We start from the raw sequence: 25,420 nt of genomic DNA, 5'->3' as shown, positions 1-25,420 counted from the left end.
TTATTGAGTTTTTACCTTATTATTGGTTCAATATGATTATTAATTACGAAGCACGAAGTTTTAGTTTTCTCATTTGATCAAGTTATGTATAATTTTTATCTTAAAGGAAAATTGAGATTGAATAATTATCGATAACTTATCATACCTATATAAGTGAGACCGAGCTAGTGATATATTAACGAGTAATAGTTACATATGGTGATATATACAAAAAAGAATATCAATTTTTTAAGGTTATTACAAGGTTACAACTCTTCATCAATTGTACAATCTTACGAGGGTATGAGTACTGTACTATTAGTTTAGTTTATCACTAGTTCAATTTGTATAAGATATTTGTTAGAGTTGTTAGAATTACTTTATTACTAATTCAATTTTTATATTAAAAACTTGACATTATACATATTGATAGTTAATTGTTACTATGTACATTCTTTTTATTTGAGCATAAATTATTGCATATGTATGTAGTGTGTATATAACCGTACGATGTATAATGCCTATAATTCTAGGATAATGCACAGTTGTAGAGGAAGTAGTAATGAAAGAATGTTATGTATTTGTAAATACATAACAATGATTAAAATGTTCTAAAAACACATGGTAGAGAGAGAAAAAAGGAGAGAGATAGGAAGAGAGAGCTCTTTATATGAACCCCACCTACTTTTTGGTCAGGTTGTCTCACGTGATGGGTTTGTAGTAAACTTAAGACTTCAGACTATTTTTTTTGTAGTAAAAAAGTTAACTTATTAATAATTAGTAAATATATTTTATAAGAACTTGAATAAAAAGGTCAATAATCAATTATGGTCGGGTTAAATTCGGATCGGGTAAAAATCAAATCGAGTTAAAATCGGGTCGGGTTAATATCAGTTCGGGTCAAAAAAGATCGGATCTGATCGGTTATTTGTCGGGTCAATTTCGGTTCGGGTTGAGCTCAGGTCGGGTCAAATCGGTTCGGGTTGAGTTCAGGTCGGGTCAAATCGGATTCGGGTTGAGTTCAGGTCGGATCAAATCGGTGTCGGGTTAAGTTCAGATCGGGTCAAGTTCGGATTCGGGTTGAGTTCAGTTCGGTTACAGTTCGGGTTTGGGTCTTGAATTTATCGGATCAAATCAGATCGGTTACAGTTCGAAACGGATAATTTTTTTCGGGTCGGTTCGGGTTTTACACCTCTAAATATGACCCAAATCAAAGTGACTACAAGTAATGGGGCTAAGGGCTATAAAAGTCCAAGTTTTAGCTTGTTTGAAACAATATCACGAATTATCTTATTACTGGAGGAGAAAAAAATTTAAGCCAAATCTTATATGCATAGTTGCATACAGTTGCACTTATTTGCACATTAGATTTGATGATACTTGTATTAATTACTTTGTAGGAAAACGCTAATAGCTATAAGGGCTACATGCCTATATAAAAAAGCTTAAAATAAAAAAATAAATAAAAATATAACATTCATTACACTGATTTACGTGTAATTTTATCATATATTTCTAAATTAATGCAGACTGTCAAATTAGAAGAGATATTAAATGTTTATTTATTATCTTCCATCTTACAAAAAAAAAAAGTACTGGTACCAATTCCTAAAGCTACACAAAAAAAAAATCAAAAGAGAATCCAGTTGATTGATTTCAAAGAAAATTCAGTGTACCAAGACAATGATTTAAAATAGACAAATTTTATAGAATCAATCATTTCCTACCACGTCATAGGTTAGTTGTATTTTTCAAGTAGAAAATTTAAGGATTATTGTTCCTAAAATTAATTCAATAGAAAATACGATTTTCTATTGGGATTTGTACAATTTATATGATAGCGAAATATAAAGAGCGTAGAATGTATAGTACTGTAATAATAAAAGAATGAATAATGTTTTGAAAAATAAATAAAAGAATGAATAAAACCGTAGAGTAAGGACACATACATAGCTACAGTGGCTACATACAATGCCAAAGTCAATAATGTCAGACACCCTTTTCCGTGGGCGAGGCCGGTTAAGCCGCAGGCAGATTTGCCCGCGCCATGCTTTTTTTTTTTTTTTTTTTTTTAATCGCGAATATAATTCGTTTTAGGGTCTGATCTCATTCATTGAACTGAATTGAATTGTTTATGAGAGAAGAAAATTAGGAACTAAATTGAACTGAATTGAAATTAAGCTGAACAGAACTAGCCCTCAGTTGATTAAAATCTCAAATTTATATGGTTAAATTCGATCTATTTCAAGAGATTTGTCTACAATATGTTTTTTTAGTGTGTTTACAATTGCATATTTGTATATAAGCATTTATCTCTTTTAATTTGGTACTCCTTAAAAAAGTTAAAGGCGTGTGACAAAATCTAGGTGTTAATATGTTATTAACATTCGATTTACATTAACAAGCTTCTTATAAGTAGGTGTGAGTTGTATAGATCAATCTTCTTTATTTGATATATGCATGATTAAAAAAAAGGTTAATAAAGTAATTGGGTATATCAATTGAGATGGGACTTGTGGAACCAAAAATCTATACATCAAAGTGGGAAGTTGCATAATTAACCATAGCTAGTGAGTAAATGTAACAATGTTCATATTCACTGGTTGAGTATTTGAGTTGATAATTAGCTGCCAAAATAATGCGACCTTAGGGATGAAGGGAGTACTATATTATGGTTTTGTTTAAGTTTTCTAGTGTATATAATATTATCTAAAAGTAACTTATTTTGTTTGAAATAAGTCACCGACGGAACACGACTTATCACCCTCATACTTAACATGAAGTTGGTAGCTGGAATGAATGAAAACTGGAATGTCAGGAGTGTTTGAATAAGCACACCAAAAACAGCAGCAAATCCTCACTCAACCAAAATTTATAATAAGGAAAACCAAAACAAAGAGTTGCGGAAATATGGCCAATATTCAACATCTCTGACAAATTAACTTCTGTCTGATTTCACATTTGCTCTCCATAACAAATTAGGAGTTGAGACAAATAATGACAATGAGCATACCCAAATTAAAGACTAACTAAAATTTATGTATATTAATTACAGCCAATCACACTAAATGGTTTCAAGAATCTACATGATGTCTTCCTCAAGAGAATCAAATCTTAACCTTGTCCAAGCTGTGGTAAAACAACTTCCTTCTATATAAATACTCCGACAATCGGTAACAGAAAACACCGACGACAGGTACAGCATATACAAATAGATGAATTTTGTGTGAGAGAGGGCAAGGAAGGAATGGCCGAATAGATCTTGGGGGAAAGAACACCTAAATCGCAACATATCAGACATATTATGATTTCAATTTCTTTTGGGGTTGCTCCAAGTTCTCCATGCTACTTTCGCCCCCAGCATGTCCCATGTTAAGATCATGGGAAGAAGAAATCTCCAAATCCTGGCCCCAAAGCAGAAAATTACAACAATTTAACAAAACTATTAGATCATGCATACCTTGATTATCTATTTATCTTTGAAGATACACAGTACTTTTGTGATTTAATAATCTCTTCTGATCTAAAAGAATATATGCGTCCCTCAAGTTTTGACCAAGTATACAGAGTAGATGAGGCTCAAAATACCTTAGCACCAGATAACCCGGGAGTTTGACTCTGGTTAGCTCGCTTCCCAAGATCAATTCGTATGGAAATATCAGCCTGAGAAAGATCCACTCCTGAACTTTGCAGTGCTTGTGTTAATGTCATCAACAGTCTGTACCAATGCACACCCTTTTGTTAGCAGCTAAATCCATACATTCACTTTAATACTTTAGTATCTCACAGAAATGGAAGGAAATAATCCTACCTAATGCTACAGTCTTGATCACAGTTCAAAATAGAAAAGTAAATGAAGAATACATAAGCACAGGTTGATGACTAGGGGAAACTTCTTCCGTTTATATTACTTTTCAATCCTTCTAAATAGAAAACTTTTTGCTATAAAAACGAAAGCCATTCAGCGTCTTAGGGTGCAAAAGAGGCAAAATCAAACAATGCAAGAAAAGCAGTATAAAAATGAAGAACATTTGAAAAAGGTTGGGACTACAGGGAGGAGGGTGGTCAGCAAGATCAATTAAAAAAGTCACTAAAACAATGAGTAGACAGAAATTACTAACCACATACTAGGAGATAAGCAACTATTATCAAAGATAAAAGCCAATGGGGCTCAATTTCCTGAACATCCTCACGACCCTAAATAGACATAATTATAATCCATAAATAATGACTCCTAATTTTAAAGGTAAGTTGATTAGTCTTGTAGTACCTACCCATGAGAATAAGAATTTGAGATATTAATAGTGCCTCCTTCGATTGTATGCTCCCCCTGTTGATCATCACAGTTATTGGGACAGGGGGCTGCTAGCCCATCGGAAGCTGGTCTTTGGGAAAGATGGGAATCATCCCCATCACTTTGAACAACAGTTGGCATGTGCAATGGAAAAGGTGTGGGCATAGGTGCAGTCTTTTCAACCAACTCAGACTGCTGATCCAAAGCTCTATAGGCTTCATGGCCAGAATCTGCATCCACTGGATTCTGCGCATTGGCGGTCACGCTAGGATTTGAGTTGAAGCTTCTCTCATCAAACTTCCCTGAAAACGTTGATGTAGAGCTAGGACCATTCTTTACGGCTTGAGGATGCCCAAGAAAACTCTGAACTCGCCAATGACTGTGTCTCTGTTTAAAGATAAAACTTTCCATAAGTTACATAAGAACAAAAATGTCAATATCCAACCTAGTCCTATCACTTACAGAAAATAATAGCAATTATCATTGCATAAAATTGGAACAAAATCATCATGACTCAACAGCTCACTTAATCTTGAAAAAGACATGGTTTATGGTTTAACTTTTAAGTTTTAAAAATCCATTACACAATTCAAAAATGCTAGATATGTTCCAGGCTTCTAGCAATGGTCGGGGCTGACTGTTTGAACCACAATAAATAAATAAATATATAAAATAATAATGAAAGATTGGATATGAGGAACACTCATTAGTCATTTCCCATGTGAATCACCGATACAACAAGGAATTCAAGCATGAAACTACTCAATGCATATAAGCTGCGGATCCCCAGCTAGGAATCGAGAAAGATCCAACATCCTACCAGAAAAAGGCACACTAAAAAATACTGTATGTAATAACAGATGCATTTGTTACAATTGGTCCCTTGTTAGAATTGACTGAGATCTATTCATAATATTTATCACTGGAAGAACATCTTGGCATACTTTAACTGATTCAACCAAAATCAATAATGCATCTCAAATACCTTACACTTCCTCAGTTTTGCGATAGTTGCCAATTTTGACCATCAAAACTTGCCAATGCACAACTTTGCCCTTTATATTTTTTATTACATATCAATAAAAATCATAAAAAAAATATTTTTACAGCATGTATTGTGATCAACCCAACAACAACTATAATAAAGATATTTATTGCTACATATTACTATATTAGTAATTATACATGGTTAAAGTTGATATGGGAATAGCGTAAAAAGTCAATATGATGCAACAATTATGTAATGGAGGAAGTTATAGATAACATTCAAACGCAATAAGATTGTTACAAAACGATATCTTCTTAATGATGGCAAATTTTAAAGCTATCAGTAGCATTAGAAATACATGTTTCCCTGATGTAAGTTTGAAGTAGCAAAGCTTCATAGTCATAGAAAGGATCATAAAAATGGACATAAAACAAATAAATGGCACTAAAACCTACCCAAGGCATCAGTTTTGTGGGTTCTGTGCTCCACCCTTGATATGGCCCCTCGTACTTCTGCACTTTTTCTTGCAAGAGCTGAACGTACTCTATTACCTGAAGGTTTTTTAAAGACAAAAATAGAAAGCAAAGGTCACAAATGCAGGGGGATTACTTTTTAGTAAGAAAGCACAATTTATGAATTAAATCCTGTACCTCCAATAAAAAAGATGCAGTATCTCTTTTCTGATCACCATGAGGTATCAAATCTCTTAATATCTGAAATCTGTAAGTGACAATATCACATTGCATTAGTTTCTTGATGATTTCAACCTTTGACGTAAAAATACTAACTTTTAAAAAAAAAAAAAAAACAATCAAAGCATTATCCAAAAATTTTGCACGTAATGCATAATGACCAACTTCATTTGGCATTTTCCTCAAAAAAAAAAAAAAAACCTTATTGGCATAATTTTGTGATAGCACCGACTACCTAGCACAGCAGTTGACAAAACAGTGGTAGTATATGCAGTAACTATATTGCTATCAAATGTTAGTTACACTAGGATTATAAATCATTTCTTTTCTCCTTTAACTAGCCCTCAACTCATAACACTTACAAACAAAACCAGCAGCACCAATAGAAGAGCACCAGGTTTAGTAGAGCTGAAATCCAGCCCCATACTTCCAGCTTTGTATGAGCATTTTCTTAAGTTAACAAATCTGCTATATGCCAACAAGTTCATAAGCATATGAAAACCAAATTTATTTTTTTTTTTTAAAAAAAAAAAAAACATAAAACTACATCTCTTCAATTTAGAGAGCATACTAATCAAACAAAATCACAGTATATGCCAATCTAGTATTGGTTAGATGGGATTATGATGAAATTCGAGAATATACAGTATAACTCCCAAGCCAGACAGAGACTTCAGATCAACCTAACATTTTTAAAAACTCATTAGCATTGATCTCTTGTATGCAAAGGTTCAAAGATTAAATAAAAAGGCTCCTCAATATAAACAACATGCTTATATCACTCTATAAGCTCCAGAAATAGCTGCCAGAGTAAGTACTGTGCATCCTGCCTCTTCAACTGAACCAATATTAACAACCTTTTTCTGACATGAAAACATCTGATCAGAGACAGGATAACTGTACTTGTCAATAAAGAAAGAATAGGTAACTTTTAAATTTTTAGCTTGTTTCTTTTCCTGTTCCTCAATACCCATTAACCTTTTCTTTAATCACCAGGACTTCACCATCAATCATTTTCCTCAAAATATTCCCACTTCTAGTTTCTACCTCGTTGGATATATTGTCTTTTATATATCCACTTAACTAGTTTTGAGCTTTTGACAGAAGTAAAAAGGTATAGGTTTTCAAGTGCAGACAAGCCTGTAAAAACTCAATTAGCTTGTTCCTTACTTATCTTCTCTTTTAGGTTAATTTATCAGAAAACACCACACCTGGGGTTCATTTTCAGCAAGGTTCCCAAGCAAAATCCTTAAAAGAAAATTCTCAGGAAAAAACTCTAAATTGGCCTTTCTTATACTCAGAAAATCTAGCTAACACATCCGTCATTAACTAAAATTAGGAGAACTTTTGTAAAATTTTAAAAAGCAATCCCCCCTCCCCCCTCTCTCTTCCCCATTTTGTCCATAAATGTCAATTAAAGCTTACTCTATTTGTTTATGAAGGGAATTGGGGGGACTATTTGCTGTTTAAACTACAGTGAGGACCTTCTAATAGAAATAAAATAATTGTAATCAAACTTTAACAAATGCTGATGGAAAGTGTTAGCGATCTATGAATAAGAACCACTTTCTGTGATCCAAAATCATTTACAGTAAAGGGTGCACTGGGATTCGGTGTCTCACTTAAAGGAGTTTTCTTGAATATCCTTTCTTTTCGTCTAGAAAATCCAAGATCTACCCCAAACTAAGAGTTTCAGCGATTACACATAACTGCAGTCTGTAATACCTCCTCCTTTCTCAAAAAAGTGTTACAGATCCCTATTGTGGAAACTGGAAAGTAATTGCTACTACCCTTTTTTGGTATAATGTTCTCACTATCTCATTCCTCGTCAAGTGCTCCCTCTTATCTCTCTCTTATTCCTTAATATGTGTGCCACCGAATATGTAACAATGCGGATTTTAGGGAAATGTAACACTTTTGAGCAGATACTCCACCAAAAATCTCTCTCCTATTCCTATTCCTATTCCAGAACTATTGCTAAAGAACTTTTGAGCATCAGTAATTCTTCACCAATAAGCATATATTAGGCTTTGTTTTAGTCATCTAGTTTGATTGGTGCATAATGCAAGATATATCAGGGTAAAGCTTTCTAGCACATGCTTCTGGAAAGTTTCCACTTCTTAGCTAAATCCTCAGCTTTAGAAAGTTTCATAGTGCATCCAAAGGCATTAGAGGATACTAGACAGGTGAGCTCCCTATAAAATGTTCCTTTCATCTTTTAAATATAATATAAACCACTGCCTCTTTGCCCAAAGTTCTATAAGGATTACTCATTTCCATTATAATATCTCTTGCTCACGTTGAAAGGTTGATCCCCCTCCCCAGAGAGAGAGAGAACTCCCACATGTTTGCCTACACAACTTTTTCACTGGTTGAAAGAAGGGGAAAGTTTTGCTCCCTATACTATTTCTTTTACGGAAGGTTTGGGAGAAATCAAATGAATCCCATTGAGTATAATAGAATAACAAGTATATTGAAAAGAAATTTCAATAGAAAAGCACCAATAGAATTATTTGAAAAACTACAAACAAAGGTGTTTGTATTGCAGTGATCCAATATGATGCGCCTTTTAAGGGAAAACTTCCCACATTTCACCCAATGTAAGATTAACCTTCAACCCTAGCTAAAGTGCAATTCTCTTAATCTCCTCATACTTTCAAAGCATTCTAGAGGAAAAGCTAGGATGAAGCACGTAAAATGACATAAAGTGGGAAAGATAGCAAGGCTTATCTCTTTATTCCATATGTCCTTAAAGTGCTTCAATAAGTATATCTATAAATAATTAACAGACCATTTCACGGATCGCTAGTCGAGAGGTAATCACCAATAACATCACGTCAGAGAGAGAGAGAGAGAGAGAGAGAGAGAAGTCTAAATTTGTAACACAATAAAGGTTGCAGAGCACCACAATTGGACAAGCTTTGAGCTTAGTTTTAAAAGGCGCAAGGCGCACCAAGGCGCAAATGGTCCTTGCAACCTAGGCGCGAGGTGCAAGGCGAAGGCGTGCGCCTTTTGTATGCAAGGCGCATGTATTTATATATTTATTTCAAATTATTTTTTACTTTGTTTGTACTTAATACCAATTAAAAAGATTCATAATAAATTAAATAATAATATATGTAAAGCTAAGGTAGTCTTAATTTGAAAAAATGTCCATCATTCTTCAATTTATAACTTAAATCTTAGTTATTTTCCTTGAGGCGCAAAGGTGCGCCTTACCAAAGGTGCTTTGAGGCGCACGCCTTCCTTAGGTGATTGAGCCTCGCTTAGCTAAAGCCCATTTCCAGAGCGTGGGAGCGAGGCGCGCTTTTTAAAACCAAGGCTTTGAGTCTGGTGCACGAATTCAGCTTCAACAATTGGTGTCTCTGTGGTAAAATTAGACAACTAAAAGGCTCATTTAGAGTTTTTGAACAGTGAGTTGCGAAAATAAACTAGCACTATAGTGGTAGTCCAGATGAGAGGCTGTCAGTGATAAGGTCCATCTGTGGTAGTGGTGGAAGTTCTTTCCCTTTTTTTTTTTTTGGATTGGGCAGAGGTTTAGGTAGCAGGTAAGGGAAACAGCAAAAAATTATTCCATTAATTAATCCAACCATATAAAAGTATAATACTTCCCCTGACCAAACAAATCTTCAAATTTTTCTTTCTTGATTCATTTCATTCCTTTAACGTAAAAAACCTGCATCTAAGTGACTCCAGAATTATCTTGCTCATTTATTACTTCCCCTAACAACATATCCTAAGACATATTCAAAATCTAGACCGATTTGAATGTATAAATTCTTCATTAGAAGTTAATATAGAGTTGCTCTTATATCCTATACACAGTGATGCAGCTTTCACACCCTCTTTGTAAGTCTCTGACCAACTTCATTTGGCAGAATTTTGTGATAGCACCGAGCACAGAAGTTGATAAAACACAGTGGCAGTATATGCACTAACTATACTGCTATCAAATGTTAGTTACACTAGGGATTATAAAAAAAAAAAAAAAAATTAAAATTAAAAAAAAAAAAAAAATCTCTTTTAAGTAGAGGGATTATAAAAAATAAAAATTAAAAATTAAAAAAATAAAATAAAAAATCTCTTTTAAGTAGCCCTTAACTCATTTACACTCATTTAACTCAAATGTTAGTTACACTAGCTTTGGAAGAAGAAGTAAAAAACGTATAGTTTTTCAAGTGCAGACAAGCCTGTTAAAAGTCTATTAGCTAGTTCCTTACTCACTTATCTTCTCCTTCAGGTAAATTAATCAGAAAACACCACTACCTTGGGTTCATTTCTAGTAAGGTTTCTAAGCAAAAATCTCACAAGAAAATCCTCAGAAAAACTCGAAATTAGCCTTCTGCATGCTCAGAAAAACTTGCACTTCCGTCATTAACTCAATTTAGGAGAACTTATGTAAAAATATAAACACCAATCCCCACCCCCCCCCCCCCCCCCCCTCTTCTTCCCCAATTTTGTCCATAGATGTCAATTAAAGCTTACTATTTTGGTTTTTGAAGGGAATCGAGGGACTATTTGGAGTTTAATTACAGTGAGCATCTTCTAAAATAATTTTAATCAAACTTTAACAAATGCTGATGAAGAGTGTAACGATCTATATATGTTAAGAACTACTTTTGGGTGTTCCAAAATCATTTACAGTGAAGGGTGTCACTGGGAAATGCCGAAATGGTGCCTCACATGAAAGAATTTTCTTGTAATTTCATCTACCCCAAACTAGGATTTTCAGCGGTTTCACATAACTGCAGTCTGCAAAAAATTAACACCTCCTCCTTCCTCAAATAATCGTTACAAATCCCTATTGTGGAAGTGTCATAGTTATGGCTACATAGTCATTTTTGGTATACCTCTGTATCTCATTCCTCATCAAGTGCTCCCTCTTATCTCTCTCCTATTCCTTAATATGTGTGCCAACAAATTTGTAGTAACGCGTATTTTTGGGGAAAAAGTAACACTTTTGAGCAAATACTCCACCATATATCTCTCTACTATTCCTGTTCCAGAAATATTACGAAAGAACTTTTGAGCTTCAGTAATCCTTTACATTAAGTTTTATTTTAGTCATCTAGTTTGATTAGTGCATAATGCATGATATATTAGGGTAAATCTTTCCACCACATGCTTCCAGAAAGTTTTCATTCTTTAGCTAAATCCACAGCATTAGAAAATTTCATAGTACGGCTCTTAGCTTACTCCAAATGCATTGAGGACAATGGACAGGTGAGCTTCCTATAATATTTCCAAATCACCCTTCATCCCCCTCGTTTCTCCCCAATAAAAGAGTGAAGTATACATTCTTTCTCTCGAGCAAAACCAGTGTGGGAAAGCCCTTGTCCTCGCTTTTCTTTACTTTGATGGTTCAATTTTTATAGCCAAGTTCTTTAGACTCATCCCTAGATGAACTATCAAAACATCAAATTTTTCACCGGGGTACTTTTTTCCCTTTCTTTTCTTTGATCTTCTTTTTATCTCAATCATAAGCTTTTAATCACCAGCAAACTGCAAAGAAATACATGAAGTCTAACAAAAGGAATTGATGTTTGTAGAGCCCAGTAATCCTAAACAAACCAGCCCTCTCATTCAATAAATCTTTTTTCCGATAGTTTCATGTTAATTTTGAATAGATCTAACAAAAAACAGCAAAACTGCAAATCTAGTTTGGGTTGTGAAGCTGTTAGGTCATTTAATTTTCCCAACGGAACATGTTGATTTTGAACCAAATGTTAAATTTTTATCTCAAAGTCGATTAGGGTCCATCAAATAACATACTAATAGTTCTCTGCTTAAGATTGTTAAAATTTGAATTAGTTCAAAATTTACTAAATAACTTAGCTATAGTATCTTATTTCTATTAACTACACTTTTCTCAATAAGTCAAAGTCAATAGAATCCTTATAAGTTGCTTCCATGAATATTTACTGTACCAAAACAATGAGGGTACAGCACAAAATGGTTGGCTTGAATGCTAATTTTCAAATCACTTAGGTTTGTAAATTTAGTCTACAAGTCAGGAAACTATATCAAAACCCCACTTTTTCAGGTTCGTCTGAGGCTGCCTTTTGGGCTACCCTTTTTCCAGATCAAATCCTTTGTACTCGAAAGAATCCATCTACCTTAGACAAAGCTCAGAGAGGTTTACCGTCTTTCTCACATATTTGACCATAGTCTAAAAATCTTATTAAGCACTCTAACCTTCACTTGGAAACTGTAATTTCACATTGTTCACTCCAATCTCTGTGTTGAAATATCCAAATTATGCAGTTGATCAATTTCAATAGTTTAAGGCTTACCAACACTATTCAAAAGGCGAGGAGAGCTAAACAATGGTTCATACATTCAACATGGCTACTCTTTAACAGCTAAAACCAGCAATGCGGCATCCTATAAACTCTGACTTCTAAAGCATATTCAATTGAAGTAATGAATACCAGAAGCATATAACGATTAACAGTATCAGGAGACAAGCAGATATTTGATCTGCTGTCCTCACCTTCAAATTTTCTTTTTCAGCCAAATAATAACACGCCAAAAATGATTGTTGAACCTAGTAAATAACAAGAAAGCATAAAAAGAACTCTATATACGATTCATAAAGACGAATATTTATCACAAAAGTAAAAAATGAAGTTTATTGTTCCTTCCAAATACAGGCAAACAGAAGAAAAATTAACCCTTATTGAAGCTCATCACCAAACCTAAGCCAAAAGTCCTCACTAAAGGCTCATGACAAATGAACAAAGCCTCAAATGTGATCCAAACCAACGAAAGTATCCACACCTTGCCCCAAACCAAAAGCACCATGTAATCAAATACACACCTACTGACCTACATTAATCTTCTTATGAAGAATGCTAACATGTTATCGAATCAAACTCGATTGCCACCTCAAGACACACAGACACCTGAAGTTCACGTATCAACAAATTACATGTACACTATAACCAAAAACCCTTTACTAATTCTTAATACTCCAAGAGTAATTAAAGGGCAGAATTAGAAGAATTCTTAAAACTCCAATAGTATATTACAGTATCACCCTGAATTATTATTAACAAATACAAAATAATCTTGCTAAAATAAACCAAAAGTAATTAAAGGGCATAATTAGAAGAAACCTGCCTCTCATTTATCTTGCTCCTACGCCGCTGCTCAGTGACTGAGTGTTTCGAACGCATTGCACTTGCCTTATCATTGTTCTTTGAATCTAATTTCCATAATAAACAATCAAAATTTCAAAGACAATTAAAATTAAGCGCAGTCACAAAATAAATTCAGAAATTAAATTCCCCCTAACTTAACCTAAAGATTACAAATTTCACCAACTTCTACAAAATGCTGAAATGGGTATTTTAAAAAACATTAAATTAAACAAATTACCAACAAATATTGAAGAAATTGATCACCTTTGTTAGAGGAAGAGGTCTCTTTTTTAGAAGTGAAAACTTCATCATATTCTTCATCATCTTCAGGAGAATTGCCTTTACTTGATTTCATAACTTTATATAATTGTTAAAAATTAAAAATAAGAGCAGAAAATTGAGTATAAGAGAAAAGGATTAAGTGGGTAAAGATCTGTTAGATAAAAAATAGTTAAGAAGCTAAGAGAATGGAGTTGGGTGGGTGGCAGAGGAGAGAGAAAGAGGGAAAGTACGACGGCATAACCATGAATTTGGGAAATTTTTATTTTGGTGCTTTTTTATTGGTTTAGATTTTAGACCGTGTTTGAATCGGCTTTTCCTTTAATTTTTGCTGTTGGTAACTAGGGATTAGGGTCTGGGGATGGCAATTGGGCGGTACGGCCGTGCGGGTATGGAGAAGGGGGTCTGTTGGTAACCAGGGAATAGGGATGATAATTGGGCGGTATGGGTGCGGGTACCCCCTCTCCCATACCCGTACCCGCCAAAATTATTTATACCTTTCACCTATCCGTGGTGGGTAAAATTTTAACACCCATACCCGCCTAGGCGGGTAGAAACCTAGATCCACACTCGATCCACTACCAATGTGGATATCCACCACCCGCTTTTTACCCGCCAACTTAACAATATTTGTTTTGTAATTTTTCTATAAAATGTCATTTTGCCTATATAAATTATTGTAAAACATAATTTAATAGCATATTATACAAGGTAGTAATCAATTTATGATTTAAAAAAAAAAAAATTGTAGTAATAAGGGCCTGTTCTCATTAACTGAATTGAGCTGAACTTATTAGAGTTGAACTGAACTGATTAGAACTGAACTGAACTAAATATTTTATAAGAGAAGGAAATTAGAAGCTAAACTGAATTGAACTTATTAGAGCTGAGCTGGACTAATCTGATTAGAGTGAACTGAACTAAACTGAATATTTTATAAGAGAAGGAAATTACGAGCTGAACTGAACTTATTAGAGCTGAACTGAACTTATTAGGGCTGAACTGAACTGAACTGAAAATAATCGTATCAGAACAGGCCCTAAGTTGGTGGGTAACTGGGCGGGTAGGCGAAATAATTGGGCGGGTAGGTGGATAATAGATGGGTATGGCATCAAATCTACCACCTACCCACTACCCACGGTGGGTAAGACTTTTGTATCCATACTCGCCTACTTACCCATCAAAGTTGGACCCATACCCGCTCCAACTGGGACGAGTTCGCATTTTAATACCCACCTGCCAACCCTACCAAGGAGTATAAGATATATATGGTATTTATGAGACAAGACAATTAGTGAGTTATTCGAGTTCATAAAATTTGAGTTTAATTGAACTTAACTTGAGTTTGGTTAGGGGTGCACCAGATGCTTATAATTCAAGATAGCTTGCGAGTAAGGTCTTATCCTGTTGAACTAACATTTGGTTAGTATTTGTCAACTATGTATTATAATTGTGTCGTTGATATTTTATGAATTGATAAAACATAGGTTGTTTGAGTAATGTTAAAAATAATGGTATTAATAAACATTATTCAAAATACGTAGTAAAAATGTTACTAATTAACAAAAAGTATAGAAAGACAATTTTTATCTCTCCTATATTTGGAAACTATTGATTTTATTCCTCTTGATTTGTTTTTCCAAGTTGCAAATCTAGTTTTTCTTTTTTATTTTGTGCGTGTCATTTATAGTCGAATTTATTTATATTGATGACATGATTTGTTATTGGCTAAGATGGTAAGTAGGTTGATCTTGTTTCAATTCCTTGAGGTTTAATGTTGCCTGTTGAGTGATAGATATAACAAGGCACAATGCAACCCTATAAAAAGGGATAACATGACACATAAACATTTTTAGGAATGCTTTTAATACAGAAGTACAAGTATTTCACCTGACTCACCTTACCAAATTTATATGTGATACAATGAAAACAATCGATCTAATGTTTGCCGCTTATATGCATGTATAAAAAAATTACTCCATACCATTTTAACGTATTCTATGGGCGAAAATGACTATGATACTCTACAAAAGCAAGCACATTTACTCTTATGCGATCTTTAGGAGAAGGCCCAGAAGGGTCATTCTCAAAACTTTAAAAGAAGGTTTTACCAGGTAAGAAGATACAGTAAAATTTGAAATATAAAACTGTAATTTAATATTTTTATAAAATCACAAAATACACGAGTATTATTAAAGGAAGTTAATAACGATTTGAGAATGTTTTGATTCGTCAAATTTAATAAGCTTTTGGATTCCTCGTTTGGTTGAAGGAATTTCCTAAAATATTGTTAAATTTACTTGTTTTGATATGTTCTTTCTTTTTGTCCAAAAAAAATTAAAAAAAAAAAAACAAAAAAAAAATCTCTCTCTCAAACCCTAGCCTCAATTGGTGACTTTTAAAGAGATTTTCAGTAATTTTTAATGGTGGTACTAAATCACGTCTGGTATTTACTGGAACTAAATTAAAAGGGGGCATGTTTGTAATATCGTGTTAAAATACGAACGTAACCTGATAAATATTGGACGCGATTTAGCAATTTACTTTTTAATTTACTAAAAAAATACGAGTAACTCCCTATCTTCTTTTTCTCCTTATTTTTTTTGTGATTTTTTCCCCGTAGCTTTATTACAATATACTTCCTCCTTTTGCAAGAAACTCTAGCTTGTCTTCCAAGCGATAGAGTTTTATGAGAAAATTAATAACTTGGTCTTATTAATAAATAACGTGATTTGTGATTTGTAACTTGGTCTTATTACAAAAAATTTTAGAACACAATCGACTTTGGTCAACCTCAAGTTCGATCAATCTGAGGCAGTATTTTTTGCCCTTTGATATAGCGCTTGATCTTTGATTCAATTAGGCATCAACTAATTACACAATTAACTTTTGCTTAAAAAAAAAACTACTCGTACATAAGTATCTTACACAATAAAAAGAAACTCCTCAAATTGGAGTGTGTACCATTGATCAAATATATAGAGTTTACAACGCTAGGCCTAATCACGTTAGGAATCCTAGATACGATAAACATACAAAATATACATTTAATATATCCTAATCTGCGACAAATATTATCCTAAATATAATATCTATCAGTAAGGAAATTCAATCATCAACAAGATGAAGCATCTAGGAAGTGAGTACACAATCGATCGATCGATCGATCAAATTTATATATGATGCTATCAAGCCTATTATTGCTAAACACGTACACCTTTTACTTTGTTGAAAATTCTACTATGGTCTTGGTCAATACTTATTTTTACGAATGCATGAACAAATTAAGCTAATCTATCACATCATCATAATTATCACTTTATGATTTGGTGTTTGTTGGATTAGTTGAGTATTTGTTAGTTGTTTGACTGATTAAAAATTGGCGTCTGTTAACATCGTTTAGCTACTTAAAAGATTAAAAAAATAAATCATTTACCTTAAATTAGCTAGAAGCTATAATAATGCTATTGTAATTTTAAACTCTAAATATTTTTTTTTATTAATTTATTTTTAATCTCACTGTAAAAAAGCGGCCGTTACAACTTACAATCTAAAGTTAGTAAAGTTGCCTTGAACTTTTCCATGTAAGATTAACAATACCTAAAAAGGCCAAATATATTTTCTCCAAGACATTCTCCAAATCAATGTGAATGAACATGTATTTGGCTTGCTCAATTATTAACCAAAAATTGGTAATGTGAGTATTTATTTTTTATTTTTATTTTTTTATTTTTATTTTTTATAAATAGAAAGAAGAAGGTCCATTCAAAAAGGGCATCTTAAGGTTTATATTATTTTAGGGATATTCCTACTAGAATGTGTTCGGTAAGATTCGACGTCTTGTCTCAGATCAGGCTTAGAAGTCGTCGGAGAACTAGCTAGCCAATTATTCTAACCTTCTATCTCACTGGTAATGGGAATATGCCAACATGATACATGTTCTCGGTAGATACTGTGTGTTATTAGCTAACCAACGGCAGTATGAAATCAGATGGTCGTGTATAAGCTTATTGATCCATTGCTACCTCTATTAATTACCAAAGACCTATAAATTGCTGTTAGATTATCGATTAAACATAGTTCCTATAGCTTAGGAACATGTTTGCTTAGTTGATTAATTCAATTAATCAATTGTAGAGGCATAGTTTTAGACCTATGTATCAGTTTTCCATTAATAAGATCTTAGGTTGTGGAGATCATGAAAATAGTGGGTTAGGCATGAAATTAATTAAATTATTAAATCTCGGGTTAGATCGAGTTCCAAGTTTGCAGCTCTAATTAGTTAGCCTTTTTTTATATATATATAATCCGGTATGTAATATGTTTATTGATTGGATTGAATTGAATTGAATTGAAGCAAGTCTATTTTTCTTTCTTGTCTCTCATTTTTCTTTAGATTTTCAACTGTTATAAGTTCATAACCTTGTATTGTCTCGCTACAAATAATCTTACCCTTTATAAGAACACCGAATAACAAAAATTAACGAGAAGATTCATCATTAATCGCCTAAATCATCACTATGTTTTGCAGTAGTAATATATATAGTAAAAGATCTAAATCAAAATACACGTACATTATGATGTCAAATATTTGGCAAGTTTGATCCTTTTTAATAAGGAAATAACAATACAACCCATGCTAATAATCACATTATATTTGTCCCATCAAATGAAGATCACCTTCAGATAAAAAAAACTTACAAGTCATAAGGTTGCTTGCCAGTAAACTTAACCTCAATAGGGCTAACATTCTTACCAATTGACCTCATGTTTTGACCAACACCTTGTCTACCAGGGTTAACCTTTTCAGGGTAAACCCCATCTTTTGGGTGCAAATATTGAACCTCTCCATTTGGAAATACCCTGTAAAATTGGTACTTAATCTTGTACTTTGATCTTAGCCTTGTTCCAAGTGCTAAACATTGCTCTTTACGTGCCAATTTCAGCAAGTTTGGTCCTTCCCTCATTATTGCTGCACCACCTGTTGGCATTTCGAAGATTTGCTCCTTTGGTGATTCCCATGTGATCACGTAAAACTCCTCTACTTGTGCCTTCCTCAATAACCCACCTGCGCGTTAAATAACAATAACTAGTGAGTATCCCGGACGATGCAGTTGTTATGGTACACGTCTTAATCATGACACGAGTAACTTAATACTCGCGACAAAGTCACCTCTCATTTTTTTTTTAATTAAAAACTAGTGAGTGTTCCGGACAATGCTTAAACATTACTAATACGAATAGATATTATATTCTCAATACCTGTGCTACCGGCGAAGATTGGAGAAGGGGTGTTAGGGTCTAATTCCGGAGGAGTGAAACCTTTGGGTGCCTCAGGTGCGGTCTCGGTAGTCTCAGCTGCTTTGCCTTCAGCAGCGGCTGCACGGATGGAGAGGCGGGAGGCGGGTTTGGAGGCGAAGGAGAGAGCGGAGGGTTGTTTGAAAGAAGAGGTGAGGCGTGGATCGATGGTTTTAGCGGAGGAAAGGGAGGATGGGGAGAAGAGTGTGGCTTGGGTTGCCATGGCCATATTGTTTAATTTTGTTTGGATTGGTGGATGTGGAGGGAGTGTGGAGAAGAAAGAAGGGGTATGAATAAGTGTAGGAGTTTTGATGGATGTAAGAGGGTTGAGTTTTAGATAAGGGTACTTGTGTTAGACCAATTAGATGGCTTGTTTTTATTGATTTTTGATACTGAGGGCCCGACTGCCTTAGCTTACTTACAACCACAACTACAATTTTGTTTTATTTTACTGTTTTTCATCTAGATTTTCCCTAGTATCTCTCAGACTCTCACTATGTCAAATACTTCTGTTAGTTAATTTTTTCTTTTTTCTTTTTAGTTGTTTCAATTATGTACTGACTTAACACATTTGTTAATGTCTGATACTAGCCTTTAACATCTTTAATCATGTAATTATAACATTACAAAAATTATATTATATGTGTGGAAAATACAAAGTATATATTAAGACAAATCCAATGATTATGTTGTCCATTATGTGTAATTAGTAAATGATGGTCAAAGCAAAGTATGTGAAAAATATCAAAGTCAAAATGAAAAAAAAAACCGAGATTCCGAGTAAGTATTACTTTTGCTTAAGAAATCTTACATGGAGTAACATTTATTGCTTAAATCTTACACACAAATTAAAGCAACGGGAGAAAAAAGTGGAAATTTGTTAGAAAAAGAGATAGTATAAATAAATATTTAAGTGTACAAAAAATATGGATTTGAATTAATAGAAGGAGAGTGGAAAGCTCTGGCTATTGTGAGGTAAGAAGGATAAGATAGTAAAAGAAGGTTTGTTAAAAATGAGGGAGCCCCAGTTAATCTCAAAGATTAACATTTCAATTTATCTACTATTACAATTTTATGCATACTAAAATTAAAAAGAATTAAAAAAAAAAAAAAAATTTAGTATTATGAACTTTTGGATATAGAGGTACAGAACAATACTTGTATACCCTTAAACATTTAGGAAGTTATATTACTTAGTAAAGATTGTATTTTTGACAATATAGTGATTATAGTCTTTAATTAAGAAAGAAGAAAATTGACGTGGATTCGTAAGAGAGGGGAAAAAATCAAGTCATTTTGGAAAATGAGTGTATAGTCTACATAATGTTTCTAAATATCTTGTCAAAATACGAGTTTAAGACGACAACAAAAGAATGACCCCTATAAAAATAAAAATGTATAATATTTCTATATATATCTTGTCAAAATACGAGTTTCGGACGACAACAAAAGAATGACCCCTATAAAAATAAAAGTGTAAAGTAAAATTCAAATAACTAGTGATAATGAAGACTGAAGAGTAAATAATGCTTAGTAACAAAATAAAGAGTTTTTATCTAATCTTTCTTTGCCTTTGGTTCTCTATAAATCAATGTGTAGATGATTGATCTAACCAGCAATAATGATTTACACCACAAGCATCGTCTTTCCTGAGATGCCAGTAAGAAACAATGACTTGAACTAGCAAACGAAAGGGGAGAGGGTAGTTCTTCCTTAAAGATATTACATAAGAAAAACCATGGATATGTACAGAGAAAAATTTAACCAAGGTTGAAATTGAATAGCACAAAAATAAAAATAAAAAGAGCTCAATTCTAGAAACACTTGTAACCTCAGATGCCTTGCGTATCAAATTCTAGTGTTTCATGAACAAAAGTGCCGCCACTAATCTAAGTAAACACAAAAATATCTAACAAAGGTAACCTGGATGAAATGTGGAGGAAGGATTTACTATCCATCACACTGTACTCTAAAGCAGCATGATCATGATCTCATAACAGTCCGTTAATTATGTTGCAGCCAGTTCAAAGTCCAGTCAGTTGTAGAGAAGTTTGTTCTGTCATTATCATCTGCTCTTAAGCTGGATGATTACAGTTCTGATATCGAGGTAATCTAGGCTGATCCCATTATATGCCTGAACAGTAACGATGTCAGAATGTTTGATGTTTACAATAGAGTCGTAGAGGTTGAATGGTAAAAGGCACATCAATCATTTAAGACTTCTCAAAGTAAACACCTTGGTGAAGAGCAATATCAATGAAAAAATGAAACCAAAATTGTACTAGGGAGAAAGAGAAAAGCAGGAAACTCCAATGGAACTAGAAATTTCTAGCAAATACAAGAATCAAATTTTAATGCAACCACAAGGTATCATAACATGTATACAAGAAATTTTATATGTGCCACACTCCCACAGTATTCGCCATTTTTATTGAAGTGGACAAATAATCGTAATATTCATAAACTGTTGCTAATGGCAGAACCTATCAGATGAGTTGAGAGTTTACCCTTATGAAAAAGAAACACCTCCATCCCCCGCCTTTATTTCAAAATCAGCTCCTCCCTCCACCCCCTAATACATCTCCAGGGCCCCTCCTCCAATGGCACTGAACCAATTATTTAGGGAAAAAAAAAGGTGTCTGAAAATATGATAAGAGGATACTACAACCTATATAGCACAATTGACAACAAATACTTCAACACAGCCATACTTATTTCAAAACAAAATCACAAGGGATTTATGTGGATGGAAAGGAAAAAACTATCCTCCAAATAGAAGTTTCAAAATCACAGGGGCTTCATGTAGTACATCATTATTTATTCCTTGGCAGCTCTTAGCATAAAGACAATAGGTCACAGTTCAGGCGAGTTGGGTTACGTAGCTAAAACCTAGACTAATCTTCCTCACATGCATTTTTCCCACCATAGTTATATAACAAAGGATCCATGATAACAAGAACAAGAAACATCATACTCATGTGCAAATGTTAAACAGCATACCGTCATACCTATCATAAAATATACTCAATTCTGATCTGAACTCTCTGCATCTTGCAACACTTGGCTCTTCTTGGGCTTTTGGTACCAGAAATACATCATTAGAAAAACCCTTAAAAGCCCTCCATTTGCAAAATGAGGAATAAACATCCGGCCCCAGTATGGGTAGTATGGCCCAGGCAACTTAAGAAGAACAAGAAGAATAGCAATTGCAATCATATGCCAAGGAACGTCAGCATCCTGTTAATCCAATATTAAAATGATTAGAGACAAATGTATAAATCATATTATGCATGCTCAAATCTTAACGAAAAATATAAATGACCTTGGTAAGAGGAGATAGTTCTTGTGCTGTCTCTTTCAATATCCCAGCAACAGCAAACCCAAGAACCAATGGAATAGGAACAAGAAACAGTTTCCTTTCATGTGCACAGTAGGACATCTCACTGAGGGAGGTAACAGCCAGCACAGGAGCACTTAAGTATTTGACAACAGCAATTGCAACATCAAGAATAAGTTGAATAAAACTATCTAGCACTCTGTTCCAAGGGAAGTTGTTGATTGGTTTGGGAAGCCCATTCCAAACTTCTCTGGCCTTGTCCATCATCTGGTCCAAGTTTAATTTCCCCTGATTATCAGAGGAATGTCCATCTGCCATGCCTACAGAGCATGAGAAACTTGGCTTTGTATTCTGAACTACAAGACCTGCTTTATAAGTTATAAAGCTGCCTTTTCCATTTAAAGAATCTGGTTGGAAGAAAGGCTGGCACCCACTTGATCGATGTGAAACTCCCTGAAAAAGGCAATGACCTTTCACTTAATTTTGAAGAAAACAAACTGTGCTGAAGAATTAAAATAAAAAAATAAAAAAAAAAATAAAAAAACAGAGGTTGCGTATGCTACCAATTTTTATTTATTTATTTTTTTTAAAAATAACGTTAGAGATCCTCCCCACCATGTGATACAAAAAAATTCCTTGAACAGATTGTTCCAAAGGAAATCAAGTAAACAACATAAATAGCAGAACCAAACAGGCACTCGTAGCATTTCTATATCCCTACTGATTAAAGATTACCTATATCCAGATTTCAGGCACTAAAGTCATACAATAGCCAATGAAATAAGGATTTAAAACTCCGACACATCAACGAAACTAGTTAAACATTTTGCATATCAGACAGTAAATATTGTGAAATTTCTAAACGATAATGTCGTGCAACCTCTTACGTTTTAGTGACACCATTAAACAGCAATATTCTATAACATTACTTATCAAACCATTTAACAAATCAGAATTCCAAAGTGTCGATAACACAATATAGGAAAACTTGATAATTTCCTGATGTTTCACCTTAAAGCTCAGGAAAAAATTATTGTTTGTTCAACAAAAAAGAAAACTTAAAGGAGGAAAAGAAAGAAAAACATACACATTTTTCCTTTTGCAAAATGGAAACAGAGTTACCAGCTTTTATACTTCATGTTAATAACATTTTCAAAACTTGCACATATCATGATCACATTCAGTCAACAGTTATTTTCGTAACTGTTACAATGTTAAGTAATACACCAAAACAAGATACCTGGAGGTAAAATAACTAATTCTCTCCTTTGGGGGGAGGAAGAACATACAAGGTAAAGAAATACAAGATGCTTACTTGCTGATTAAAATATGGGTGGAGTAGGGGTGAAGAGCAGGACACCGCCATAGCTGGTGACATCACTGCTTTCTCTGTCTCTAAGCTTCACAAAATTTGTCACAAGATACACTTCAAATGATATACAATTCCAGAAGATATATTTTTAAAAATAGAGAAAATCAGATCAAATCATCAAGGCAGAAAATAAAACCAGGCAGACAAAAGTAAATCATCTTGGTTCAACCTTATAAGAATCCATGTTCATGTAATCATGTGTACAAACAACTCAAAACATACAAATACCAAAATGACCTTCACAAACATAACACCAATTATTCTATTTAGGTTCAGAACTGGACTTAATTCCGCCTTCTTGATTTCATTGCTTGTTGTCCCATAGCACCGGAAAATACTTGCATTGGGCTTTGAATTGGGTTAACTAGCATCATTAAGGTTATGAGCTTCGAACGGAACACAAGTCCCTTCTAAAGAGTCAGTAGTTCAGCTTCATCAACTATTTAGGTCCTGAACTCCAAGTCCCTTCTAAAAGGTCCGTTCTCAAAGTGAACGGAACGTAAATCCGAACCAGTCTCGAGTAGGCTGCTCCTGCCGGTCCTAATGTCATTTTTCCTAAATCAAGTTTAACTTGCAGTTCATTGTTGTGCTCCTACCCTCATTTTGCAACTACACACTCAAAATTCTGAAATTCTACTAATTGCAGTCATATTTCATTGCTTATGGAAAAAAATTTCCACGAGTTCACCTAATTATGCTTTATTTTGACCTAAATTGCACACATCAAAATTCTTCTTCCTTATGAATATCAACTTAAATTTCACACAGCTAAATTCTAGCAACAAATCCTCTTGTTAATTTTTTTTTTTCCATAAATTCAGTAATTACAGCCATAGTTCAATAATCCAGCTTCGACGAAATCTAAATTGAGTATTGATAATTAAAGAAACAATAGTGTGAAAGTAAACCCTAGATTGTGAAATTGATATTGAATAATTAAGAAGATAGTAATTACCTCAGAAGCTGCTTTAATGGAGGAGAGAAAGCTCAGAAGCCGTTTTAATGGAGAACTCAGAGTACGCTTCAATGGGGGAGGGAGAAGAGCTGCGTAAAAATAAAAGTTTGAAAGAGAAAATAATAAATTAGGAAAACATAAATAGGAAGATAAATGACACGTATTGTTTTTAATCATCGTTTTATTTTGGGTGTTTGTGTTATTTTGAGTATTTAAATGGGGTTAATATAGTAAATTCATCTCCTCCATTAGTAAATGTTCTTCCTCCATTCTCTTACCTCTATCTTTAGAATTCAAAAACCTTCAATGGAGAAATCGAAGTTCACGAGCATCTTCAATTGAGGAGGAGGACAAACTCTACACTTTGGGGTTAATTATGCCCTTTCATCCATTTTTCTTATTACTTTGCCCACTACTAAATAAGTAAGTAGTCTCCCTTTAAAATAAAAGGCCAATGAATTTGTTTAAATAGTAATTACATATGAAAAGATTTCAAATGAGAATAACATTTTAAAATTTCAAATTGAAAAAAAATTAGAATAGATAAAATAGAGAAATTCTCTGCCTCTAATAAATTAAGTTCTTCCAAAAAACGAAACCAACTGTCGGCAACCCCCTTAAAAAAACCCCAAAAACCAGATCTATTAGGGGCTATCATGGATAGAAAAATTCAAGGTAAGCCCCAAATCCTCTCTTTAGTCTGTAGTTTATGTAGGTTTTTAGTAGTTTATTGGTCAATAAGTGAGTCTCACTTTGTGAGAGGCTGTGAGTCTCTCTTTATGAGAATTGTTTCTCCCCTTATATGGGGTTTTTCTATTTATTTATTATTATTATTTTTTATTTTTCTGTTTGAGGGTCTATGGGTCAAGAGGGACAAAGATAGCAAATCATCGGCGACGGAACCATTCATTCTCCATTGATGCTACACAAATTTGTGAGATGGTTGTATTTTAGGAAGACGCGAGGAAGTCATCAATGGTCTACAGCCTGTTCTTCGGTGGAGAAGTTATTTGATTAGGAGAAAATACGTTCCTAATGTCAAATCTATTCTTTGTAGTCTTTACTTGATTTCTACAAGTGTCGT

The 25,420-nt window shown here is 33.8% G+C and overlaps 3 protein-coding genes across 4 annotated transcripts; all 3 read right to left on the bottom strand.

The window, feature by feature from the left end:
* Positions 1 to 2,879: 2,879 nt before the first annotated feature.
* LOC145563578 (transcription factor BIM2-like) lies at positions 2,880 to 13,686 on the bottom strand. Its single transcript, XM_081624026.1, has 7 exons — positions 13,360 to 13,686; positions 13,076 to 13,160; positions 5,912 to 5,981; positions 5,717 to 5,812; positions 4,254 to 4,660; positions 3,568 to 3,697; positions 2,880 to 3,383 (listed from the first exon to the last, which is right to left on the bottom strand). Exons 1-7 carry the CDS (start codon positions 13,448 to 13,450, stop codon positions 3,282 to 3,284), a joined length of 981 nt encoding a protein of 326 aa, XP_081480152.1. The 5' UTR covers positions 13,451 to 13,686; the 3' UTR covers positions 2,880 to 3,281.
* Positions 13,687 to 17,929: 4,243 nt separating this feature from the next.
* On the bottom strand, positions 17,930 to 18,959 carry LOC145562252 (photosystem I reaction center subunit II, chloroplastic-like). The gene is made up of 2 exons (XM_081622468.1): positions 18,637 to 18,959; positions 17,930 to 18,442 (listed from the first exon to the last, which is right to left on the bottom strand). Exons 1-2 carry the CDS (start codon positions 18,899 to 18,901, stop codon positions 18,072 to 18,074), a joined length of 636 nt encoding a protein of 211 aa, XP_081478594.1. The 5' UTR covers positions 18,902 to 18,959; the 3' UTR covers positions 17,930 to 18,071.
* Positions 18,960 to 20,378: 1,419 nt separating this feature from the next.
* On the bottom strand, positions 20,379 to 24,461 carry LOC145563577 (uncharacterized). 2 transcript variants are annotated; one of them, XM_081624024.1, is made up of 5 exons: positions 24,337 to 24,461; positions 23,325 to 23,409; positions 21,995 to 22,462; positions 21,681 to 21,909; positions 20,379 to 20,806 (listed from the first exon to the last, which is right to left on the bottom strand). In XM_081624024.1, the coding sequence occupies exons 2-4, from the start codon at positions 23,385 to 23,387 to the stop codon at positions 21,697 to 21,699; spliced, it is 744 nt and encodes a 247-aa protein (XP_081480150.1). In that variant the 5' UTR covers positions 23,388 to 23,409; positions 24,337 to 24,461; the 3' UTR covers positions 20,379 to 20,806; positions 21,681 to 21,696. The 2 variants fall into 2 exon arrangements, with proteins under 2 accessions (XP_081480150.1, XP_081480151.1); XM_081624025.1 differs by having other exon boundaries at positions 23,325 to 23,404; positions 24,337 to 24,448.
* Positions 24,462 to 25,420: the final 959 nt, after the last annotated feature.

Source organism: Chenopodium album, chromosome 10 (genome assembly GCF_948465745.1).
Source record: "Chenopodium album chromosome 10, dcCheAlbu1.1, whole genome shotgun sequence".
Taxonomy (NCBI): domain Eukaryota; kingdom Viridiplantae; phylum Streptophyta; class Magnoliopsida; order Caryophyllales; family Amaranthaceae; genus Chenopodium; species Chenopodium album.
This window is presented reverse-complemented; position numbering and strand designations above follow the sequence as displayed.